This window comes from Medicago truncatula, chromosome 7 (assembly GCF_003473485.1).
Source record: "Medicago truncatula cultivar Jemalong A17 chromosome 7, MtrunA17r5.0-ANR, whole genome shotgun sequence".
NCBI classification, from domain to species: domain Eukaryota; kingdom Viridiplantae; phylum Streptophyta; class Magnoliopsida; order Fabales; family Fabaceae; genus Medicago; species Medicago truncatula.
In genome coordinates this window covers 42,202,560-42,225,728 of record NC_053048.1, presented here as the reverse complement: position 1 = coordinate 42,225,728, position 23,169 = coordinate 42,202,560, and the positions used below count along the sequence as shown (strand labels likewise).

General features: G+C 32.7%; 4 protein-coding genes across 6 annotated transcripts; 2 read left to right on the top strand and 2 right to left on the bottom strand.

Annotated features, from left to right (window-relative positions):
- Window positions 1-1,593: 1,593 nt before the first annotated feature.
- Window positions 1,594-5,428, bottom strand: LOC11419140 (protein EFFECTOR OF TRANSCRIPTION 2). Of its 3 annotated transcripts, XM_039827284.1 has the most exons (5): window positions 5,229-5,420; window positions 4,943-4,967; window positions 4,777-4,863; window positions 3,521-3,877; window positions 1,595-2,752 (listed from the first exon to the last, which is right to left on the bottom strand). In XM_039827284.1, the coding sequence occupies exons 3-5, from the start codon at window positions 4,846-4,848 to the stop codon at window positions 2,042-2,044; spliced, it is 1,140 nt and encodes a 379-aa protein (XP_039683218.1). In that variant the 5' UTR covers window positions 4,849-4,863; window positions 4,943-4,967; window positions 5,229-5,420; the 3' UTR covers window positions 1,595-2,041. The 3 variants fall into 3 exon arrangements, with proteins under 3 accessions (XP_039683219.1, XP_039683218.1, XP_003625016.2); XM_003624968.4 differs by having other exon boundaries at window positions 4,777-4,967; XM_039827285.1 differs by lacking the exons at window positions 4,777-4,863; window positions 4,943-4,967 and having other exon boundaries at window positions 1,594-2,752; window positions 5,229-5,428.
- Window positions 5,429-7,412: 1,984 nt separating this feature from the next.
- LOC11422204 (ganglioside-induced differentiation-associated protein 2) lies at window positions 7,413-10,299 on the top strand. The gene is made up of 3 exons (XM_003624967.4): window positions 7,413-7,752; window positions 9,211-9,475; window positions 9,700-10,299. Exons 1-3 carry the CDS (start codon window positions 7,518-7,520, stop codon window positions 9,947-9,949), a joined length of 750 nt encoding a protein of 249 aa, XP_003625015.1. The 5' UTR covers window positions 7,413-7,517; the 3' UTR covers window positions 9,950-10,299.
- A 1,338-nt stretch (window positions 10,300-11,637) lies between these two features.
- Window positions 11,638-12,129, top strand: LOC112416770 (uncharacterized). The gene is made up of 3 exons (XM_024771365.2): window positions 11,638-11,701; window positions 11,832-11,914; window positions 12,012-12,129. The coding sequence occupies exons 1-3, from the start codon at window positions 11,638-11,640 to the stop codon at window positions 12,066-12,068; spliced, it is 204 nt and encodes a 67-aa protein (XP_024627133.1). The 3' UTR covers window positions 12,069-12,129.
- A 6,329-nt stretch (window positions 12,130-18,458) lies between these two features.
- Window positions 18,459-21,918, bottom strand: LOC11417633 (BTB/POZ domain and ankyrin repeat-containing protein NOOT1-like). The gene is made up of 3 exons (NM_001424638.1): window positions 21,373-21,918; window positions 19,004-20,010; window positions 18,459-18,689 (listed from the first exon to the last, which is right to left on the bottom strand). Exons 1-2 carry the CDS (start codon window positions 21,829-21,831, stop codon window positions 19,021-19,023), a joined length of 1,449 nt encoding a protein of 482 aa, NP_001411567.1. The 5' UTR covers window positions 21,832-21,918; the 3' UTR covers window positions 18,459-18,689; window positions 19,004-19,020.
- Between the last annotated feature and the right edge of the window lie 1,251 nt (window positions 21,919-23,169).

Sequence of the window (23,169 nt, the reverse complement as noted above, 5' to 3'; positions counted from 1 at the left end):
ATATTGTATCCTATAAATAGGATCTACATTGTCATGTAAAGAATACACTTGTGAAAGAATACAATATACTATCTTATTCTCTCTTTATCCCTTTAACTCTATTCTTATATACTTTACAATATCTTGCAATACTTTAAATCAATTTCATAACAACTAGTTTGTTTTCTAATTATATAGTCGATGGAATGTGTTTGTAATTTATATTATAAAATAAATAAAAATATATATACATTATTTCTTCTTCGCATTGTGTTATTTTATTTTAAGGATTCTTCGCATTGTGTTATGTTAGTGTGGTGTGAATACGTTTTTCATATTAGTGACTTTCTCAATGATTGAGGAGTAAGACTCTCTCATATCTAACATAACTCGACTAACAAAGATGGAGGAATACTAATTTTCTCAATCTCATCTAATTGGGCTTATGGATAATTAGGAATTCGAATTTTAACAAACTAGCATTTAGACCGACACTCCGTATCCGCCTATCCGCTTGTTGTATTGTGCTAATATAAACTACTAATAGTGGTTTTATGAAATTTTGTTAAAAATGAGACTTTGACTTTGATTAAAAGTATAGATATTTTGCATTTTCATATTGTAACAAATAATATAATAAATATAATAAATATAATATAAATTCTTATCTTTTTTAATGACACCAACAATATAACATTCTAACAGACAAATATGTTTAAGGGTCTATTTGAAAGTGAAAAAGTTAATTCAAAATTATGTATTCCCTTTATATATATAGTATGTGTGTGCGCGTGCACGCGTGCATGCGTGTGTACCATTATCGTCTAAGTATTCATATAAAAATATTTTTTATATTTTTATTTAAAATTAGGTGATACTAACTAGTATCTTAAGACATTTATTAAAGAAACAAAAAAAATGTACTAAAATAATATCTTTTGGACAAGTCCAAAATAGTTTATTATATTTCCTCTGGTCAATATATATATCATTTGGCTTTTTTTATGGTGACTAAGGTTTAAACTTCAGAATTTATATTTATTATCCATTGTCTCTATCGATTGATCTAAACTCACAGAGACATTATTATTATTATTATTTGGCTTTCTAATTGGTGTGTGTGGAGCAACTTTAATTAGAGATAAGGGAAAAAGATGGTCACGTGAAAAACCAAGACTCGCTTTCTAAGAGAGTTGGTTCAACAAAAAAATATGAGGGGGTTCAATGTTAAAAATAAAAAGGCAAAATTTCATTTTTCGCCTTTTAAGTTTCAAAATGTTACGATTTTGGTCCTCTATTAAAAAAATGGCAAAAGTGACCCCCTATGTTTAGGGAAATATGCTCTTTTGACCTCCTAACATAAGGGAAATATGCTTTTTGACCCCTTATCTTTACAAAAAGTTGCGATTATGACCCCTTTTTTGGGACACGTGGCGTCTTCTCAATAATTTTTTGATGAAAGGGGCCAAAATTGCTATTTTTTTAATAGGGGACCAAAACTGCAATATTTTAAAACATAAAGGGCGAAAAGTGCAATTTAGCCAAATAAAAACACATTAAAAATTGGTTCAAGAATGAAGGAAAACAGCTTGCTCTTATTCTTTTTTCCATTTGTTTTGCTTGTAAAGAACTCGCGGCGAATTTACGGATTTGAACTTATGGTCCACTGTATCAAATGTCTTTACTCTTTACAAATTTTCTCTTTACAAATCTTTACTCTTTGTAATGTCTATGTATTGACAATTGCCAACAATTTTATCTTACTACCTATTAGCTACAACTATTTGACTTTTGCCTTGAGAGCTGTTTGTTATTTTTTCCACAATGTCGATGTATACTTACATTAATCCAGATGCTGGAGTTAAGACCTTCAACCGCCTTCTACTCTTTACGTATTCACACATTGTTGCCTTGTACATACAACAAAAACCATCTAAATTCATATATGGTTTGCTTTTAACTAAATTCTGTGCAAGCTTGAATAAGTACATTATGTGGTTTATGCATAGCACTTTAAATCTGTTATGCGAAAATTGTGTACTCCTAAATTCAATTATTTTTTCTAATTTGCACGAATTCTCCTCCCTTTATGTTCCTGGCACCTTTTTCTTCCTTTAACCGGTTGTCTTCTACAAGTAGATCCATCATCCAAGATGATTCCACAGATAATGGTTTTGGTGATACCCTCCTCAACATGACACTTAACCGTTCTTTGAGGAGGGTCTTCTACATCATGGCTGGCATTTTGGTACCTATAAGCATTACGTACAATGCTTTCTAATTCTGACTTGGGTGATCTGATTGCTTTGGTGGTGGACGCATTTATTCTCATTCCTTTGTGTTCAGGACACCTCACTCTTTTTTCAACCGGTGGCCTTTTACAAATAGAACCGTCGGTCAACATCACTCCGCAAATTTTAGCATTCTCATTAGTGGCACTACCAACAGTGGTATCCTGAACTATCCTAGGACGTGACCTGTTGAATTTGAACACACGGGATAGGACATTATAGCTGCCACTGTCAGCTTCATCTAATTTGTCATCTGTCAGATGCAGTTTGCTTGATTTAATTGGTATCCCCACTTTTTTCTGGGTGAAGGGTAGAATCAATTTGGCTACATCTGAAAATGTTCTAGTGCCTGAGGCTAATTTGTTGAGCATTTGATGAATATCATCAGGCCGCCTTGTACCATTACTGATTGTGTTCCATGCATAATCAAATGTACTAAGCAGCTGTGATTCTGTTCTCAGGGCATCTCCCTCATTTTGCATCTGTTCAATAAACAACATTGCACAAATAAACCATTATAGTTCAAAAAAATTGCACTTTTATATATCTATTGTGTAAGATGCAAATGTATTTGGTGCCGAATTTCGTAAAATGCGACACTACACATCAACAGTAGATTTTGGATTCCATCAGAGACATCAGGTATAGACATAAATATGAATTCTCATAAATTAATAGACTAGAGGCAAGCAAGAGACAGGTTGGAGCAGGTTATACCTATCCCTAACCTTGTCCTAAATTTTGATTGTGTCACTTTTGGATCCTAACATCTCTCTAGAACTGAACAAACCCAATACACAGCAATATAGGCCAAAGCAAAACTGGACCCATTTAAAATGGAATTGGGTTAGCTCTAAGAACAATCTAGATACAATTATAAAATGATCATTCCATTATGACTAAGAATTAAATGAAATATGTTTAGTATTTCACTATATACTCAAATTCAAACATAACTCTTAAAATTACAACCGAAATTACATAGATTTCAGGCCTTTAAATGAGCACTGCTAATTCATAGCTTAAGAATGGAGGTCAAATTTTATCTGATTTATCCAAAACCTTTGAGTTATACCCTATACTATCATATGATAACGTGCATTTCCAATCAATGACTTTTTTGAAATGAACCTAAGATGCTGAGGCTAATAGTCATCTAGCTTAACTTCCGAAACCATTAATACATGTTTAGTTGCAATCATCTTGATATTAAAGCTGAAATGCAAATGAAATATCAGATATGTACTTACAGGAGCCCATCTATAAACAATTGGGAAGCCTTGTGAAAATATCTCCTGAAACAATGACCTTCCCGTTCGCAGAGAAGAGTCATCTGACATACAAGTGTTACTCAAATGAGCTCCATTCCTGCCATAACGCTGGAGTCTTGCTCTCACATTGTCAGCTTTTCCAAGGTAAACCACAACTATACGACGAGGGTCAGTGGAAAGCTTGTAAATTTCACGGCCCAGATTACTACGCGACACAGCTACTCCAAGCTCGTACACCCCCGGACCCAATTTCTGAGGAAGGTTGTGAATCCTGTATCTGGTAGATCCTTCCTTTTCTTTGGAATAGTCTTCCCAATCAGAAGGACCAATAAGAATCTGAAAACAGTTTATAACATGAGCAACCAAACCAAGGTAAGAAGGTAACCAGATTTGTACAGTTGAAAGAACTAGTTTTCGTCATTCTATTATGGATTTAGTTATTTAGTAATAACAACTTAGCTTAGCTGTTAACTTAACTATAATATGGAGTATATAAACTCAGTTTCATGAGGGATAACCTTGGCGCAACTGGTAAAGTTGTTGTCATGTGACTGGAAGGTCACGAGTTCAAGTCCTGGAAACAGTCTCGTGTAAAAAACAGGGTAAGACTGTGTACAATACACCGAATGGTGGGACCCCTTCCCGGACCCTGCGTATGCAGGAGCTTTAGTGCACCGGGTTTCCCTACTCAGTTTCATATAAAACTTATCCATTCAATTAATTTTTTGTCATCAATTCAATGACTTGGAGATGAATTCTTTTCATCCTTGTTATTACAGTCTAGTAGTTTGGCTTTGAGGACATTTTAAGTGGAATCCCCAGGTTTGATCCCGGGTCACCACACTTCCCCCTCTCGTGTATGTGTGTTTATTTGAGCATGTGTTGGCCGCTGGGCCAATAACCAAATAAAAAAAAATATCTTGTTCTTGAGATTTTTTAGTCTGCCACATTACATCCGCTTTAAGCACTACGCCATCATACAATCAATAGTTTTTTCTTCAAAGTATAAACTGAAAGCTATAAAAAGTGGCAGCCCAGAAAATGATCTAAATGGAAGGAGAATTAACACTAAGAATAATCACTAAAAGAATGAAAGCACTAGGCTTTAGGCATCACCGGCACATATTTTATAAATACAAGACTCTATTTACCACAGATTCGTAGAAACATTAACATAAGAAACACGACACATTATTATTAACAACAGAAAAGATATATAGATAATTGATATGAACCTTCCAGCGGGAGAAGCTAGAATCATGTTTTGTTCGGTCACATTGCTCCCGCTTCAATCTGTTGACGACCATTATTCACTTGAATTAGATTCTTCTTTATTCAAAACCTGAAGCAAGATGTGAAATGCCCTTCTATTGTATTCGAGTGACAATTCCTTCAAGTTTATGCTTATGTGCTAATACTGTGCAATCTGTCAAAAGAAATTGGATATAGTTTAAGAATTTAAATAAATGTTGCTGGTTTCCTTGAGCATGTCATGTGTTTTTGTAGATCCCAGATCCAGTTGTATCGTATACTATCGTATTACAGAAAGTAGTGTATAAGTGTTTGTTCAAATTCCGCTATGATATAACACTATTCAACAACAATTAATTCTAAATTGTGTATGGCGGAGCAATAACGGTTTGTTCAAATTGAAAATTTTGAAATAGGAGAATGTGAAGAAACTTACTTCTGATGTATAGCGGTTTGAAGTCAGAGGGTGCAATTGAATGAGTGAAGAGTGGCAGAAGAATTCATACATGGGGAAGAACAGTTTCGATACAAGAAAGAAAACGGCCTCGAGGAGAAACAAAATAACGGTCAGATATTCACGTTATCTTTTTAATGTTTCCTTGATTGATTAATTAATAAAGCTCACATGCTTCATTCATACTTCCACCACACACATATTCAAAGAGACTATATTATGATGTTGCATTAATTAGTCTATAAGATTATTTTCAAAAGCGGCTTTGGAGATATGTTTACAATTTTGATACATTTAAAAATTATAGCGGCAATATCTTCTATATAAATATACTGATAAGAAAATTCATATTCTTTGAACTTACCATTTTGCCCTTATAAATTAGCATTTTTTTCATAAAAATTTATAAAGTATTAAATATATTCAATATTAAAAAGACAAACATTAAATGAGGGTTAAAAAAATCTTTTACGCCATAAATACACCTAAAGTTGAATCGAGAAGAGAAAATTTGTGACCCAAAGATATACTGTTTTTAAAAAAAGTTTCTTACAAATAGAAACATAAAAAATTTAAACAAAGTTTCTTATACAATGGAGTGGAGGGATTAGTCGTTCAATGATTGTGTACGTATTTTTTAGAAATAGTTAATTGTGTTGATTTCAATTATATAATTAATATTATTTATTAAAATATTATTATTAATTGTAGTTAGTGGAGTAGTTAAGTTAGATGAAATTCAACAAATGACATAAGAACAAAGAAAAAAATATGACATTGATATTTTAAAATAACAATGACGTTAAGACCGACAAAAAATGTTAAAAGACAATTAAAATGAACATAATGGAGTGTTTTGAGATAATAAAATCCACGGTGAACCACATATAAAAAAATTGAATTAAAAAAATGTTAACGTGTGTCCTAAAGACATTCTTTAAGGACTTTATATAATAGGTTTTTTTTTTTTTTATAGAAACTTGTGTATTTAGTGAATCAGGAATTGAAGTATTGAATATTTTCAATTAATAGTTTTTTAATCAAGAATCCTTAAAATAGAGTTTTAAAACTTGGCTCGGACCGGCTGGTTCTACCGGTTGGATTGTGAACCGGTGATATAATCGGTTCGAGTTGTTTATCAAATCGTTCGTGCAATTGAACCGGTTAAAATCGGCGTGGCTCGATAAAATCGATGGAAACCGGTGAGTCGGCCGGTTTCAAAGTCAAACTGGTTTAATAATTTTTTTTCTTCTTTTTATCGTCATTAACTAGAGCCATTATGTGCATATTAATACTAATTAATGCTCGGTTTAATGCATTGCTCCTTATGGTTTCATCTGCTTTGACTTTTGATTTTTGTTGAAAAAATCAAAATTTGAAAAAATGGATGAATATATGAATCAAACCGTGCACATCAAAGTGTATTACTAAAACCAAACTACCGCATCCACATTTTTTTTGTGCTAGTAATTGAAATATATATATATATATATATATATATATATATATATATATATATATATATATATTTTGTCAGTAGTCTTCTGGCTAGAAATTTACTTTTAAAGTAAATAAGTGGAGTGTTCAAGGTTCGAACTCCGAACCCTATATATAAAATGCATTATCTCTATCAATTGAACTATGCTCACGAGGATATATTACATATGTATGTATATTACATCTTCATTCTTTCATTGGAAAGAACACATCGAATATTTTATTCAAAAAGAACACATCATTTTTAAATATGATATTTACACAATAATGATAATAATATACATATCATCTCTACACTAAAAACATTATTTCTTGTCAAAAACAAAATCTTTCCCCAAAAATAATATATTCATATAAGTTTTTGTAGAAAATTTACATTGTATATTAAAATTAAATAATATGCAAAATAAAATATATTTTTTTTGTCTCTTTCAACAAAAAAAAGAAAAAAAGTATATTTCATGTCAACAAAATATAGCCACACTCTTTAAACAATAATATATTAATATACATATTACATTTTAGTTTCTAAGTGTCGACGGACATTAATTCAATCAAATTTAATTTGGTTAAATCTTAATAAAAATTTAATCTTAAGATGGAGTCATTTAACCGAGTCGATGACCAAGCTGTTTTAAAACTATGCCTTAAATAATGCCCTTAGTTAGCAGAAAAAAAAAAAAAAAACTGGTGAACAGTAACAACAATCATTCACAAACCCCTATCCACAGCCACGCTGCACAGGAATAACACTGAAAAATAGCAAAGGCGGCGATGAGTTCATCGGAGGAATTCTCAGTGGTGGTCTTAGCATCGGATCTCGCCGTCGATGCCCGACCTTTCCTTCTCCATGAGCAGCAAGAAGAAGAAGAGAATTGGCACGATTGTTCTCAGTACCTCTCCCCCGACGAAGACTTCTCCGATCTCGAATTCTTACAGTTCTTCACTCTCCAAGGAACTGATAAAAATGGCACTCGCATTCTCCGCATCATTGGAAAGCACTATCCCGGTACTTTCCTCTACTGTAACGTATTATAGCTAGATATCAAGCTCATAGTGCTTTATGATAGATCTGCTTCAGAATTTCAGATTATACTGGTTCTTACAATAATTAATATTAGGAACTGCTTAATTATTTATTTATTTGCATAAGCTGTTTTGCATAAGCTACAAAATAAGTCAATCCAAACTGGCCCTTAGTTTATACATAAGCACTTATGTTATCATGTTAAGTGCTTATGCTATAAGCTGTAAATTAAGTTGTTTTTCCAAACAGGGCTTTTAGTTTTATGTCTAATATGTTGTTAGAGTAAAAACATCACAGCACTAATTAAATTCACTTCAAACTCAAGTTTAACTGAATTTGTTATACTAAAATCAAGTTCATTTAAGATCATGTTTGACAAACGCTTGCCCGAACATTCGCTTATATTGGTTGATGTATATATGTGATACAGAAACAGTTACTGATTCTATGCCATTTGTGCCCTGCATTTTTCTTGTCTCAAGCATGATGGATTATACTGGTTCTTGCAAAGAATTCGGTTCGTGTCTGTCGCCCATAAAACTTTTGGTTCCCACTCTGCCTTCTGGTGTATTTTATCGATTTTTTGGCAGAGTGTTAGCTAAGATGATGTTATGTTCTCATGTTTGCAGTTGGAGTGGTTTCATCGTAGAAATGCATTAGTTGATATCCATGTTCTTTTATACAAAAAACAATTCATTGATATTAAGTTGGGGATAAACTAAACACAAGATATGTCAAAGTTCGGCGATGCAAAGAAAGACTGATCTTGGCATCAAAGAGTCAAGCTTTACAGAACTGAGACATAATCCTTAACTATGCTTGGTCTATATTATTGATCTGTCCCCCACCCAAAAGGATAATCCTCTAAAATTACATTTTTGCAACACAAATAAAGAGCACTTAATTTAGGCCTCTTGGTCGGTGTTATGTTTATAATCCCTCTGTTCCTTTTTAGTTGTCGTTTTAGGGTTATTTACTCATACCAAAAAAACTAACAAGTTTTGTTACTTGTGATGGGATTATTTTTTTATTTCCTATGATACCCTTAATATCACATGTTAATTAAGTGATTTTTTTTACATTGCTCAGATCAAACTGCATTACAATACCATTCCCACGTGTTAGTTAATATTGTGTAAATTACGGAAGTAAATTTCACTCTTCATGACTATTTCTGCCACCCTCCCATCTCACCGCTCCTGTCATCACTACATGCTGCTTACAGATTTCTTTCCTTTTTTCCCTTGCATGAGGTTTACTGCACTCTGCCAGGGAAAAATGAAAATAAAGAGCAAACCTTAGTTCAAATAAGAAAATTGACGAGAAAGAAAATATAAACTTAAACCCCTGGCAATATGTATCCACATTATTTCTTTCTTAGAAGCTGTTCTTTATTAATTCTATCTCTTATGTTGGATACCTTCTTTAAATGATATGCAGCAACAGTTGTGAGTGCAGAGCGGCTGAAGAGGTATGTGTTTCACAAATTATTCAGTGAGTTACCAGATGGGCCATTTTGCATTGTTTACTTGCACAGCACTGTTACGAATGAGGATAATTCTCCTGGGATGACAATCTTGAGGTGGATTTATGAAGATCTTCCTGATGAATTTAAGGACAGGCTTCAAACTTTGTACTTCATCCACCCTGGGCTTCGTTCCAGGCTTGTCATGGCTACTCTTGGCAGGTTTTTCTTGAGTGGAGGGTAAGTCAGTCATTGTTTTCTTAACAGAAATGTTTAGAGGTGTGTTCTATTTTACAACCTATGTTAAGCATCAAATGAAATTATATGGTTACAAAATGCAATTGCGAACAGTAACGGCCTTTCTACCTATATTTTCATCAATGTAAGTGACACCCAATGTATAATTTTCTTATGTTCATTATTTTTACTAGTTTTTGGTTCTGTTTGCTTTGATCTTTGTGTAGATTATATTGGAAGATCAAGTATGTAAGCCGCCTTCAGTACCTTTGGGATGATATAAAGAAAGGAGAGATTGAGATACCAGAATTTGTACAAAAGCATGATGATATTTTGGAGAACAGGCCACTCACTGATTATGGAATTGAACCTGACCCCTTTCACTTGACTGGGATGCCTTCAGTTGCATACTCATTTGGAAAATATGAAGAGAGATGGGCAGGAAGGGATCATATCTCTGAGTATGAATATCACTGAAACATATCTTGAGTGCCATGTCTGTACAGAATAGCTAAAATGTCATGTATTTGTATTGCATTCACTTATTGCAAGATTCTCTATCTGTTGAACTAAAAACTTCCCTGTAAGTGACCACATGTTATGAGAAATTGTATAAGAAAACCCACTTGGGTTGGCCTGGTGGTGTTGGCTTGGAACCTTCGAGTGTGCTTCTCTCAAGGTTTTAGGTTTGATTCTTTCCAGTGCCAATTTTAGTGGGCTAGTTTGGCTTCTTCGGAAGAAAAAAATTATATAATAATATTAATCTATGAAAGTTCAGAATGTAAGCTTTCATTTGACAATACATCTTTGAATATTCCTTGTTTATGTTATCTATATTAGTGCATATGATTGGGCAAGACACTTTAAATGCTTTTTCTGAACGCTTCTATATGTCACCTGATATATAGTTTGAGGTATTAACTTTTGACTGAATCACGGCCTTATTATTCTTTTTTCTGAAAACTGTTTTAATATGTTGCCAAAGCCAAAAGTTGCCTAAAATTCAAAGGAAAGGCACGAAAGGGCCAGTACATGAATAGTTCGTGAAGGGTTACTATTATCCTAATTTCATAGCAATTTTAAAGCACAAACCCTCTTTTTGGTGATGGCAAATTGTTGTTAAAGAAGAAATCCTTGGTGAAGGGAAAATCATCTTTAGCAGGAGAGCTTTTGGAAGGCATTGAATTGGAATTTCTACAGAAGTTAATGACAATCACCAACTTTCAGATTGCAACCTTGGAGAACAAAGTTAGATTTTCGTGTTGGGGGCGATATTGTGGACAAAGAACAAGGGAAGAATATTTATGGTCAAATAGGGGTTTTTTCTAAATTACCTATGAAGAATGGTGGGTAAATTACCCACCAACCAATGAAAATGAGCAATTTGTTGGTGGGGTCAAGATAGTTCATGGATACCACTTAAAAATGTGCTTATGTGGCTAATGTGTATTGGTTGGGGTAAATTACCCACCATTCTTTCATGGGTACCCTAGTTGTCACCTCAAATAGGACAGTTGGTTAATCAAAGGGGATTTGGTTAGATAGATAAATAGGGTATGTGCGGTTGTGGAAGGTCATTCTGTACATTGGATAGTAGGTGGTGAAATAAGAAATTATCTGCAAAGTGAAAAGCCCTTGAGGAGAAATTCTTCATTTTCTTCGTTAAGTTTCCAGTTTAACACTCAGTTTCTTGATTCTTTCTATCTTTTCATTTCAATATATATATATGGGTTTATAAGAACTAGATTTAACTATCAAAAAGATTTGGTTCATGGTTAACCATGCAGAACATGAAAAATATCTGTATGGCTTATGAAATGAGCGATGCAGAATATTTTACCATGCGCTTCATTCACGATTTTTGTGATGTCTGTATCGTATTAATCACCGATTCATTTTTTCCGGTTTAATCAAAGGTTCATAATTATATGAAGAAAAAAAAAAATACTAAAGCAGCTTGGAAAAACCGAGGAATTATGCTTTATGACAAATATCATAATCAGTAAATAGGCAAATTTAATATTACAACAACGAAATTACAGGGTAAGATAGTAAGTAATAGTGTAATACGAATACGATTCACTTCTGCTCAAATCAAACCATAACAACATAGAAAGAAGCAGTAACAGTAATTGCATATATGCTAATATGAATTCTTCTCCAGCATGCCACAGTTGTATAGTTCAGCAGCATTCTTCACAAAGCCAGCAGCAGCACAGAGCAAAGAGGCTGCATCATAAATAAAAAGGATAAGTGGTTATGCAAATAAATTTGTTTGAAGGCTTTTGTGGATTATTTTGAACCAAGTCATTAACTAAACAGAAGCTTAATCTCTGTGCCTTTCCCTTCAGAAGCTTACCATCCCTCAATGAAGCCCCTATCTCCTTTCTTCTTTGTACTAATGAACAGCTTTCTTTTTGTGGGGGGATCCTGGTCAGTTGGGTATCCTGAAATCATGAAAAAATGAAAGGTAAGTTCCTTATTACTGCATGCATGTATGCATGCATGTTTGTTTGAGATAGAGAGAGATGCATATAAGGGAACCTGGTGGAGGCTGGTTTCTCTGAATCTCTGGTTTCTGCATTTTGAAGAATGAAAAAAGTGAGTTGTGTAAAGGTGGCTGGTTTGCACTTGTATCAATCAAGGTATGTGTATGTGCTGAATTAAATTGGTATATTGATCTTCTAGCTGTTGGTATATATACATCATGGATTGACCCCACAGATATATATAAAAAAATATAATATGGAGTTTAATAAACTGTTTCACATTTTCTCTTATTTGTGAGTATGCTTTTCTTAAAAATGAAAAAGAAAACTTTATCTTTTGGAATTCGGTTGGCTATTCCATTCAAAGGGCCTTTTGTGAACTTAACTTAGCTGAGTGATTATTCCTTTTATAAGTTTTTTAAAATGCTACTTTCTACTTAAACTCCTTCTGTGGAAGCTTTTCTTGAAGCATCTGAATTTTCTCATGTTTTGTTTCATACTTGGATTCCTTCATGAAAACAAAAAAGTAGAGAAGCATGTTGATTGTTGATATTAAATTGAAAGGTGACTAGGATTTTTTATCTAATAGATTAGGAAGCAAAATAAAACATAACATATTATTCTTCTTCTTTTTACTGTGAATTTGGATCCTTTGCTTAGCACAAGGGACAACAAAAAGCAGTCACAAAAGAATAAAGGCATTAATAAGTGTTTAATAGAGATGAAATATTGGTTGAATTTTTCAAACAATTCACACTTATTATTAGAGTATCGAACCCACTTAGATGGGTAATCAACTCTTCTAAAGAATATATTCCACCTCACATCTGTTGGGTTGAGAATAATATTTACTTTTATAAACAGAATTTTCTTAGGATAGAATAAGATAATAATTAAGCTAAGGTGTTTAGATTAAATTGGTGGATGGGCCAATTATTCAGATGGAACGGATTTGAGATTAGCACAATGTAACATCATCTGCAGTTAAGATTTAGTGCACACGTCCACAAATCCAATTCCTACAAATTCCATGCTTTGTTTGACTGTGTACTGCTCATGGTCTAATTATATATGCCTGAATCAAGTGACATAATTGTGATAATAACAAAAGTGGGAGATATTTTTCACTTTACAACTAATCTTATGGTATTTTCAGGTCAAATTATAATATAACAGTAGATACTATGCTAATTTGATTGATTTGTAAGTATTAGCCCTCAATTTGGTCCATAATGGTGCATGATTTAGAGGTGGGCAACGTTCATACAGTGGCAAAATTTAGAATAGTGATAAGAAGTTTACATTTCTTTGAATTAATTTCTGTAAAACCATCTGATATTCTGAACAAATTATCCAAGAAGTATATAGTTTGAACAAATGATATTAAATGTTCCCTATAAATATTAAGAATTTAGTTTTTAGCCCTTACAAAAAATAATCATATTTTTTAGTCTCTTTTAACATTTTTAGGGATAAAAAATGTTGACGAACATTTTTAGAGAGACTAAAAATACTGACGAAATTCTGAATATTTACAAGAATATTACTTAATAAACCTTAAAAAAATTGTATTGTGCTAAAATCAATCTTCAAAATATTAGGGACCAATGGCCCGGATCCTTTTATCAAGCTGGACAGAGTGAATAAGATGGTTGCTATTTGCACACCTGATTTTTTAATGCATCTTCTCCCTTTTTTTGTATATCTCATACAATACCCTTTACAAAATTTACATTTACCTTTGTGAAAGTCAACTTTCAATGAGAAACTGTATTTTGACACAAACTGTGGTTAATAACATTTAAATTTTAAAGTCTAAGTTAATATGAGAAATTGTATTTTGACACAGAAATTATGGTTAATAACATTTAAATTTTAAAGTAAAAATAATTGTATTGAATTGATGGTTAAAGGGTCATGACATCTTCATAGTTATTAATTAATCATCTATCGAAAATAATTAACTATATATTTGAACCGTGTCAAAATAACACAACTCCTTTCAAAACCCCTCACTATCCTTCCATGACACCACTTTTGTCGGTACCCCGTTGGCTACAGATGACAAAATGGGATGGATAATCGAGTCGGACTGTTTAATCTAGTGTTTTTTGGCGGAGCGAGTTGTAATTTTGAACTCGCCGCTACTAGCTAGTCTGCCTCGTGTTACCCAGAGATTGTGAAGAGGTTAGCCCATTCGTTGGTTATCATATGGAGAATTGAGGCATCTCCAACCATGTCTTAGAAATAGGAGGTGTGAGTGATCATTTGAATACCATTTTGTGTAACTATTGAGCGAGAGTAGTGTAGGGTGATACTAAGATGATAAATGAACTATATTGAGTTGTTTTCTGGAATGTGCATCAAGTGTTGAACCATGTTAAACATATTTTCTTTCTAGTGAGTTCTAGTATGTTCTTTCTAAGATTATTGGACGTGTGGATTAATCTTTGAGTGTGTGATCTTGCCAACAAAGGAAAAATACTCAGTCATTAAATAACTACGTTGTTGATTACTTTTATACTGGCTTACTTATAGATGATTGTCGTAATATTATATTTTCCTTTTATTAGTTGTTTGGTTGAGTATGTGAAACGATCTTCTAATGTTTCTTTTCTTCATCTAGTTAAGTTTGTTTTATCTTCTGTAGACACAATTTGAATTAAGGATTGTCCTCCTTGTATTGTTTCTTAGCCGATATGATTGTTTTAATGAAATATCTTTCACGTTAAAAAAAGAAAACAAAGCATATATACTTGCTGATGAGATCAAAAACTGAAAAGAGGGTCATTGGCGTAATTGGAAAAATTGGGATGCCATTAGCAGTCTAGCACTGCCCATCAAAGATCAAACCATCCATAAAGCCCTTGATTTTATTGGTTTAGTATTTCAGTTTAGTTAATTTTAGCTTTATCTTTGATTAGTAGTTTGTTTAGAAACTTGCACTTGAAGTAACTAACTCAAGTTACTTGCATGTGAAGTAATAAGTTTGTTAGGAGTTTGTTTTCAGATTTTGTTACATCACTTGATGTATATATACCTCATTACTCTTGTAAATAGTAATTTCAATTCATTCAATAAAATTACACAAGTCTTTTACTCATATCTCTCTTTCTCTCTCAAAACCATAGAAACCCTAGAATCTCAATTCCATCTTCTTCAATTGAACACAGTTTTAAGTGTTGGTTTCATTCATTGTTCCATCAGATTTTTGCTGTGTATATCCGAAATTTGTCTTTCGAGCGGCTCTTTTATGCTAACCGAAGCATGAAGGGTCATTTTATTTAAGCTTTGTTTTGTGAATTTGAGGGGAGGGGAGAACTTAGAAGGGTGGAAAATGTAGGAAAATTGAGAAAATTTTCACATTTTAAAAAAAATAAAAATAAATAAAATTAAAGAATGATAAATTAATATTTATGATTAATATTTTTAAAATTTTAGGAATATGATAACATGATAGATTAAATTTAAAGAATTTATATAAACCTTCATCCAAAACAATTTTTGAGTTCCTCAAATTAAAAGGATTTTGAATCATAAAGAAAAATAAACTCCCCAAAATAAACAAGTAGTTATCACTTGTTACATTCATTCTTTACATATCTAATCTCATCTTAAGTTTTATGGTGGACTTGTGGCGAAGGATTTAAGGCTCTTTAACAAGGGCTTGTTTTCAAAATGGAGGTGAAGGCTCTCGGTGCTTGGGGAGTCTCATTGGAGAAAGGTGATAATGGCAAAGTATGGCTTGGAGTAGTCACTAGTTCGTTTATATTGAGTTCTAATAGACAAAATGTTGCTTCAATGTGGTGAACGATATTTGTGGAATCGGAGGCACTCCGGATAAAGGCGGGGATGGGAGATTGGCTATCGGAGGTGATAAAAAAGAAAATAGTGAAAGGGAGTGCGACTTTTTTTGGCAAGATAATTGGTGTAGAGATAAACGCTCTCAAATTTATTTATCCATGGCTATTTGCAATATCAAAACAACGAAATTGATTAGTCTCAAAAAAATGGTTGGAAGATTAAATGGAGGAGAATGTTCTATATTTGGGAGGATAAATTTTACAACATGTTCACAAATTATCTCTTCTCGACTCAATTATCAATTAGTAATGATGGGTGGAGTTGCATTGTAAACTCCCATGGTGGTTTTTTATTAGCGCAGTCTACATCTATCTTAGTTATAGAAGAAATCAAACTAACATGACGAAATTGACATCAAAAATCTTGAGAGTACACTTCAAAATTTGAAGTCAAAAAATTTATATGCAAGCTTTATTATTTCAATCAATTAATTAACTGTGTGATATATGTATTAACATGATGAAAGTATACAACTCAACAATATTATTTTCTTTAAAAAAAAAAAACTCAACAATTTTATTTGTTCATCAAAAGGCTTATAAAAGATATCTCAGCATAACAAAGCCCATTTTTCAGGTGTAAGTAGTTTTAAAAATGGTTTTTAGTATATCTGCCAGCCTTAAGTTAATCTTTAACTCAAATTATCTACTTTTGTTAAGAAGCAGGCATATCAATTATATTAGAAAAGGAGAGTAAAATTACTAATCGTACTAAACCCATATTGAAATGAAATATACGTAAAAAAATAAATAAATAATACTCAAATGAACTACCAACCTATGCAGTTTAAAGGATTGACACATCATTCATAAAAAATGATTTCAGTTCCAACGATCAAATTGACGACAAAACTATATGCCAAATTAGCAACAACCCATTATTGGAAAAGAAGCAGAAGCTTTGAAGCAAAATACAAAGGTTTTCTGGTAACATTGACGGCATTTTGCAAATAAATGCTCCTCAGACTCCCTAAAAGCATTTGCCAAGAAAAAATGGTCACCTTTTTTACAGTGCCAAACTATCCCATAATTTTGCCAAAAGGTCAATCTTACCGGTTGCCAGAAAATGTTAGAGTAATAGATGTGGAGATTTTACTCAAGAAGATATAAACCATGCATAAAAGTACTTTTAAGAGTTTGCCTCAGTACAACTCTACCACCCGTCATCATCCTTTGACAACATTACCTTAAATATTAACCCTTTTACTAACTTAAAACCAACCTTCATCCTAAACAAACATAGGACTCTACCCATTCTCCCATAATTTCTGCCACGAGACACATTTGTTGCTCCAACAAAATAAATAGTCTCGAGAAGAGATGCCTGACCAACATATGGTTCCAAAAACTTGCGCTTCCCCTTTCCCTAATTATGCCTTATCCTTAACTATGTCATAAGGAGTGATTTTTGGACAAAACTCAAGTAACCGAAGTTGGGTTTAGTTGATGGAAGAGGTTAGACTACCACAATAGCGAATCGATCTTCAATCCAATTGAAAGATGAAGTATACAAATTTCAATTACTTAATCAATTTTAAAAGAACATTTTATAATGTATGTAATTTATTGGAGAAAATAAGTCTTCTCCTTTCATCCTCTTCAAAATCCTCCATCCAAATATACCTTAAAATGATCAAACTCGTTTCAACTCAAATCGGTATAAATATTTATTTTTTTTGTAGACAAGACTTCCATATCATAAATGCTTGGCATTAATTTTTCTAATATAAGAGGTTTGTGCTAGGTCAATAATTTTAAAGAAACATGCAGCTTTTTTTATACTAAAAAGAAACATGCAGCCATGGCTCCGGATCATGTATAATAACATACCTTGAAGCAGAGAATTAATAATATTATAGAGTATCCCCTAGAATCTTCCCTAACTAACATCCGCTGAACTTAGACAAGATCCATATTAATAATTAAATAAATGATTAAGAATATAATAAGTTTTTAGGTGCAAGTTTATATTTTTGTTTTTGTCTAAAAGAGGGCTAAAAAAGGCAAGGGGGACAAGTAGAGGATTATATGGAAGGTGATAGTGCCAATTTTTTAACTTGACATGTGTGGTCACACTCATTGTTGCATTCATGCAAGACAACCATTCAAATTGTCCACAGCCACATGATTTTTATTTGAATAATATATGATTAAAGTTTAGAACTAATTGCCAATGAATTGCTCCAAAGGCCTACATAATGTTAGGAAGAACAAAACATAATAATATATTAGGTGGAAAAACAAAAGAAAATGGACACCGTATCATATTTGAATAATATTTTACATAAACAAACCTTTTGAAAAATAAACTAGCTAGAAAAGAAAAAACTTTCTAAAATTGATGAAACATTTTTTATTTTTTATTTTTTAAAAAGTTGATGAAAAATTTAGATGTGGTTTAGCTATATTCACAAAAAATTATGAAAAGTCTTATGGTTTAAAAAAAATCTTGAATTGACATAGAGATTTAAACACACATATCTTTATAAAATGAGTCAAATCTTTACTAATTACACCTTTTTTTGTTGGGTGAAATCAACCTTTCCTAATCATATAAAAGATGGTAGTACACAAAATAAATTGAAAATAATTGAGAAAGTGGGGGGTGGGACAAGATGAATTGAAATAATAAAAGGAAGACAATAAATAGGCCGTGGTATTAGCTTCGGATCAGTAAATACAAACTAAGAATTTGACAGATGAATGAAGCTGAAAATAAATTTAATTTTGACCTAAAGTCTCCTCCATGCATCCTTTCATTCCAAAAAATAAAAATAAAATTGAACTGATAATTAGATTCTCCTTGTCTCTTATCCCATCCTCCTATGAAACCGCACTTCAAATGGTGACTAGTATTTGATAGGCCTAAAACCAAAAATATAAAAAAAATATAAAAAATAAAAAATAAACCCAACTAAATATCAGAGAGCCAAAACAGAAGAAAAATAAAATGACTAACAGTGATTACCACTATATATCATCTCACAAAACAAAGTTATATTTTTTTTTTTGTTATAATCCACCATGATGAAGCACTTTTCATGGACAAAACCTTCCCCTCGTTAAATCTTCCATCATGGTCCATTAATTGTAATTGAAATAACTTTGAAATTAAATATATAATATTAGTGATGTGATCTATTTAAAATTATTAATTTTAATTAGGTAACTACTCTTACATTCAAAGGTAGATTGATTAGTAGTCATGACCATGAGAGTGATGATGATACATGGAGTTGTTGATAGCTTCCCTGTGAGTATTATCATCATCACCAGAATCCATTCTGGAAGTACTCATTTGAGTATTAGCACCAAGGTTAAGATACACCAACCTTGAATCCATGTTATTGTTGTTGTGGCTATGGTGGTGATCTTCATTCATATTATGATGAGGATACATATTTGTTGCTGAAGAAGCTGTTGCATTATTATTATTATTACTATTGTTGTTATTTCCTTCTTCCCTCGACATAACAAGAGCTGCAGATTGAACAAGTTCCAAACACAACCTTAGTTTGTTTGGTTCAATGTGAGTTAATCCAGGGACAGCACCTTTGAATAGAAAATCCGAAGTTAGGGTTCTTAGAATGTCCAATGGTGTAACACCATCAACTGTTCTCACATTTGGGTCAGCGTGGTGGTCGAGCAAAACAGCCACCATATCCGGTGAGACCATCTCCGCTGCAATGTGAAGCGGGGTTTTACCGGTTGGACCAGCCGGGAAGTTAACATCGGCTGCACCGAGTTCCAATAAGGCTTTCACAACTTCTCTACTGCAATTCTCAACGGCATAAGGTAATGCCAATGCTTCATCGAGGTTTAGGCCTTCTCCCATTACCATGAGTTTCACTAGTTCAACGTCTGAGGAGTCGAGGGCACGTCTCATCCGACGGATTTTCTGGTCTTCAAGGTCGGCTGCAGCGGTGAGATGATCGTGATGGTGAGGATGATGGTGGTGAGGCATTAAGGAGCGGCGTGATAAGGAGGTTTTGATGCGAAGCTCTTCGATTTTGGCTATGATATCAATAGGGAGATGTTTTGCAAGTACTTCTGGAGGAAGACCTGATTTTGCTACAAGGTGGGAACATGTGGTCCATAGCTGGTGCATGTCTTGTTTTCTTGATGCTAGGAGCACTTTCATTACATCTTCAATCGAGGCTTTTTCCACCATGCTCGCTAGTTGTTTCTGTTGCAAAAAAAAAACAAAACAATGAGTACTAATCAAGAGTTTTGGTGTTCAAACTCTACAATCTTACATACTTCCTATAAAAATATGTCCTATACAAAATGCATTTACAATTGGAAAAATGTTTGATCATCAAACTTAATTCAATCCAAGAAATTAGGTTTTAAATATAAAATCATATATAATACATGTGGTCTTAATCGCGATTGTGTTATCGTCACATAAACACATCGAAAAATAGTTGATGCAACCTCAAACGGAGTTGTATTAATGTACACACAAATTTAAAATTATTTTACCTATAGTTTAGATTGTTATATAAATAAATAAAAAACTACATTTCATGCAAGGGAAAAAAGGTTTGGGATTTGGTTTAACTAAAAAATTAAGAAAACGTGAATAAAAGCAAAGAGAAGAAAGTAAGTGGTTTAGTTATCCTCATTTGGTAAATGAAAGGGAGTTAGACATAAATGGACCCTTTTCTTCTTTAAGACCAAATGAGGAAAGTGAATGTATTTGGGAAAGAAAGATTTCGTGCACTAGCTGACTGTGTTAGAAGACAAGACTAGATTGATTTATGATCTAAATTTAGAAACTCATTCTAGTGGGTGAAAGAACACCAAATCGAGAAAACTGTCATGTCTCTTTTCCTCTAATTTCCTTCCAGTACATCACACATGACATGAAATATTTCAAAAGTACATCACAAATTAACAAAAAAATAAAATCAAAGGAATTAATTAATGTGACGGTGAGATTAATGAATATGTTTATCTGTCTTTACGGTGAGAATTGAAGTAACAATTGAGTGTGAACTGTGAAGAGGAAGATGAGATTTAGACAGTAGAATTAATTAATGAGGAACAAAATAAAACAAAAATATATATATACAGTTATTCAGTACTTATCTGACAAGAGAAGACACAAGATCAAATAATGGAATCAAACCAACCAAGTTTTTTATTTATCTATTGTTGATCGATGGGATAGATAAAAAATAAAAAAAAAATTAATACAAATTTTCTTAGATCAAAAAAATCTCATTCTCATTTCTTACCTATTTCATTAAAAAATTAATACAAAAATTCTTAGACCAAAATCTCATTCTCATTCCTTTCCTCACCCATTAATTAACAAAAAATAATAATAAAAATAAAAATATCCCTTCCCAGTTCCCAAAAACCAGTAACTGTGGAAATTCCCAAGACCCAAAAAACATACGACTGGTCACACAAATCACAAAGTCACAGAAGAACTAAAAAAAGAGAAGAAAGAGTGATTGATGATGATGCTGATGCTGATGATGCTGATAGTTTACTCTTCTCTACTACACTTATTAATGGCAAAAACAATAATAAAAACCTGAGTGAGTAATGCAAGCTGTTCAACTCCAAAGTATCTAGCGGCTGCAAGAGTATCAAGAGCAAGATCAACGGCTGAAGTACAATGTGTATGCCAACAACCACGGTCACCACAATTAGGCCTAGGTTCATGTTTCTGAGGAACAATAGAAACTTGTCCACTGTACAGAAACTGAAGCATCAACAAGAAAACCTCATATCCAACAGAGTTAACTGGTATAACACCAGACCTAGCTGAACCGGATGGGTTGACTCGGTTTCCTGATGGGTCTAATCCAGAAGGTGGGTCTGGCCCACAAAAGAATTTTCTGAAGAATAGACTTCTTGCTGCTAAGATGCATCTGTGTGCGTGGACTAAACGTCCTTCGACGCTGAAAACAACGTCGCTGAACGCTTGTCCGTTGATGAGAAGGTTTAAGTAGTCTAAAGAAAGAGATCTTAGTGAGTCTTCAAGGGACATGATTGTGTTGTGTTTGTTTAGGGTTATATGTTTTTATGGATTGAAAGAGAGAGAGGTTTGGTTCATGTGTTTATGATGATGTTACTGTTTTTGTTATTGATGATGATGATGATGATGATGGTGGAAAGAAAGAAAGGAAAGGTTACTGTGATTGTTGTTTTTTGAGGGATTCTTATATATGGAGGGGTATACCTGTTGGGATGGGAAATGTGATAGGAGATATTTTGGAGAGAGAAAGAGAGAGTTGGAAGTAATTTGGGTGGCTGTTCTGGGCGGCTAGGGGGTTTAAAATACCCTTAAAATAATTGCAATTAAATATTGTTTTTATGTTTTGTTGTCTCTATAGGTGTAAAAATACAGGTATTGAGTTAAATTCATGCTTGTAGGATTGTATTATATATATATATATGTTGATAAAGAATCATGATTTATACTACTTGTATGCATATTAGTAGAGATTTAAGTCTTTCTTGTGTACACACATTAACTTGTAATTTTGCATGATATGATAACAAGACTTTGGGACCTCTTGTGTTGACTCCTACACTTGTGTAGTACGTGGTCTAGGCATTTTGGATGAACACACATTTGCTTCCTTGTTTATATTTTTTATTTGTTTGAAAATTTTAACAAATGCACATAAAACATTGTTTAAGGATACAAAACTAATAACTTTTACATTAAATTTGTATTTATGACTTTTAAATATGTTAGATTTGTATTTTTAAGATAAATTCTTAAACAATATCATTAGTTCAAGCTTAATGGGAAATGTTATTTGTGTACACAAATCATTTTCTCATTTCAAAAACGGTGTAATATTAGAGTCAAGATTATTTCTATTTATTAGTCTCTATTTCTTCTATTTGAAAAGATAAAACATAAACAAGTTTGAAAACAATTAAGAGAAATATTAACCAGTGTTCCCGAGCACTGGTTAAGAAGTTAAGTATAAAATGAAACATTTTTTTGGAAATTGTGTATTCTATATTTTAAAAGGAGAAAACTATCAAATTAGTCTCTGTCTTTGTACCAAATTCTTAAATTGGTCCCTGACTCTATTAATAACTCAAAATGGTCCCTGTCTTTCTCAAACGTTTCTCAGATTGGTCCCTAACTCTATTAGTTGTTTTGCATTTTAAGTCATTAACGTATCAAATAAGATCCAAAAGGCATTATGTCATTAACCACTAAAAAATATCCAAAAGACATTGGGTCAATAACACTCAAAATACAAAACAACTAATAGAGTCAGGGAGCAATCTGAGAAACATTTGACAAAGACATAGACTATTTTGAGTTATTAATAGAGTCAGGGACCGAATTGACAATTTGGTA

Coding starts and splice junctions, on each gene's coding strand:
- LOC11419140 (XM_039827285.1), bottom strand. CDS start 5,300: ATGTATGAATTCTTCTGCCACTCTTCACTCATTCAATTGCACCCTCTG. Junction 3,878..5,228: donor CAAACCGCTATACATCAGAA/GTAAGTTTCTTC, acceptor AACTGTTTTCAG/ATTCTTATTGGTCCTTCTGA. Junction 2,753..3,520: donor TTGTTTATAGATGGGCTCCT/GTAAGTACATAT, acceptor TTTATTGAACAG/ATGCAAAATGAGGGAGATGC.
- LOC112416770 (XM_024771365.2), top strand. CDS start 11,638: ATGCCACAGTTGTATAGTTCAGCAGCATTCTTCACAAAGCCAGCAGCA. Junction 11,702..11,831: donor AGCAGCACAGAGCAAAGAGG/CTGCATCATAAA, acceptor TCAGAAGCTTAC/CATCCCTCAATGAAGCCCCT. Junction 11,915..12,011: donor GGGGGATCCTGGTCAGTTGG/GTATCCTGAAAT, acceptor GATGCATATAAG/GGAACCTGGTGGAGGCTGGT.
- LOC11417633 (NM_001424638.1), bottom strand. CDS start 21,831: ATGTCCCTTGAAGACTCACTAAGATCTCTTTCTTTAGACTACTTAAAC. Junction 20,011..21,372: donor AGCTTGCATTACTCACTCAG/GTTTTTATTATT, acceptor TTTTTGCAACAG/AAACAACTAGCGAGCATGGT.
- LOC11422204 (XM_003624967.4), top strand. CDS start 7,518: ATGAGTTCATCGGAGGAATTCTCAGTGGTGGTCTTAGCATCGGATCTC. Junction 7,753..9,210: donor CATTGGAAAGCACTATCCCG/GTACTTTCCTCT, acceptor AATGATATGCAG/CAACAGTTGTGAGTGCAGAG. Junction 9,476..9,699: donor AGGTTTTTCTTGAGTGGAGG/GTAAGTCAGTCA, acceptor ATCTTTGTGTAG/ATTATATTGGAAGATCAAGT.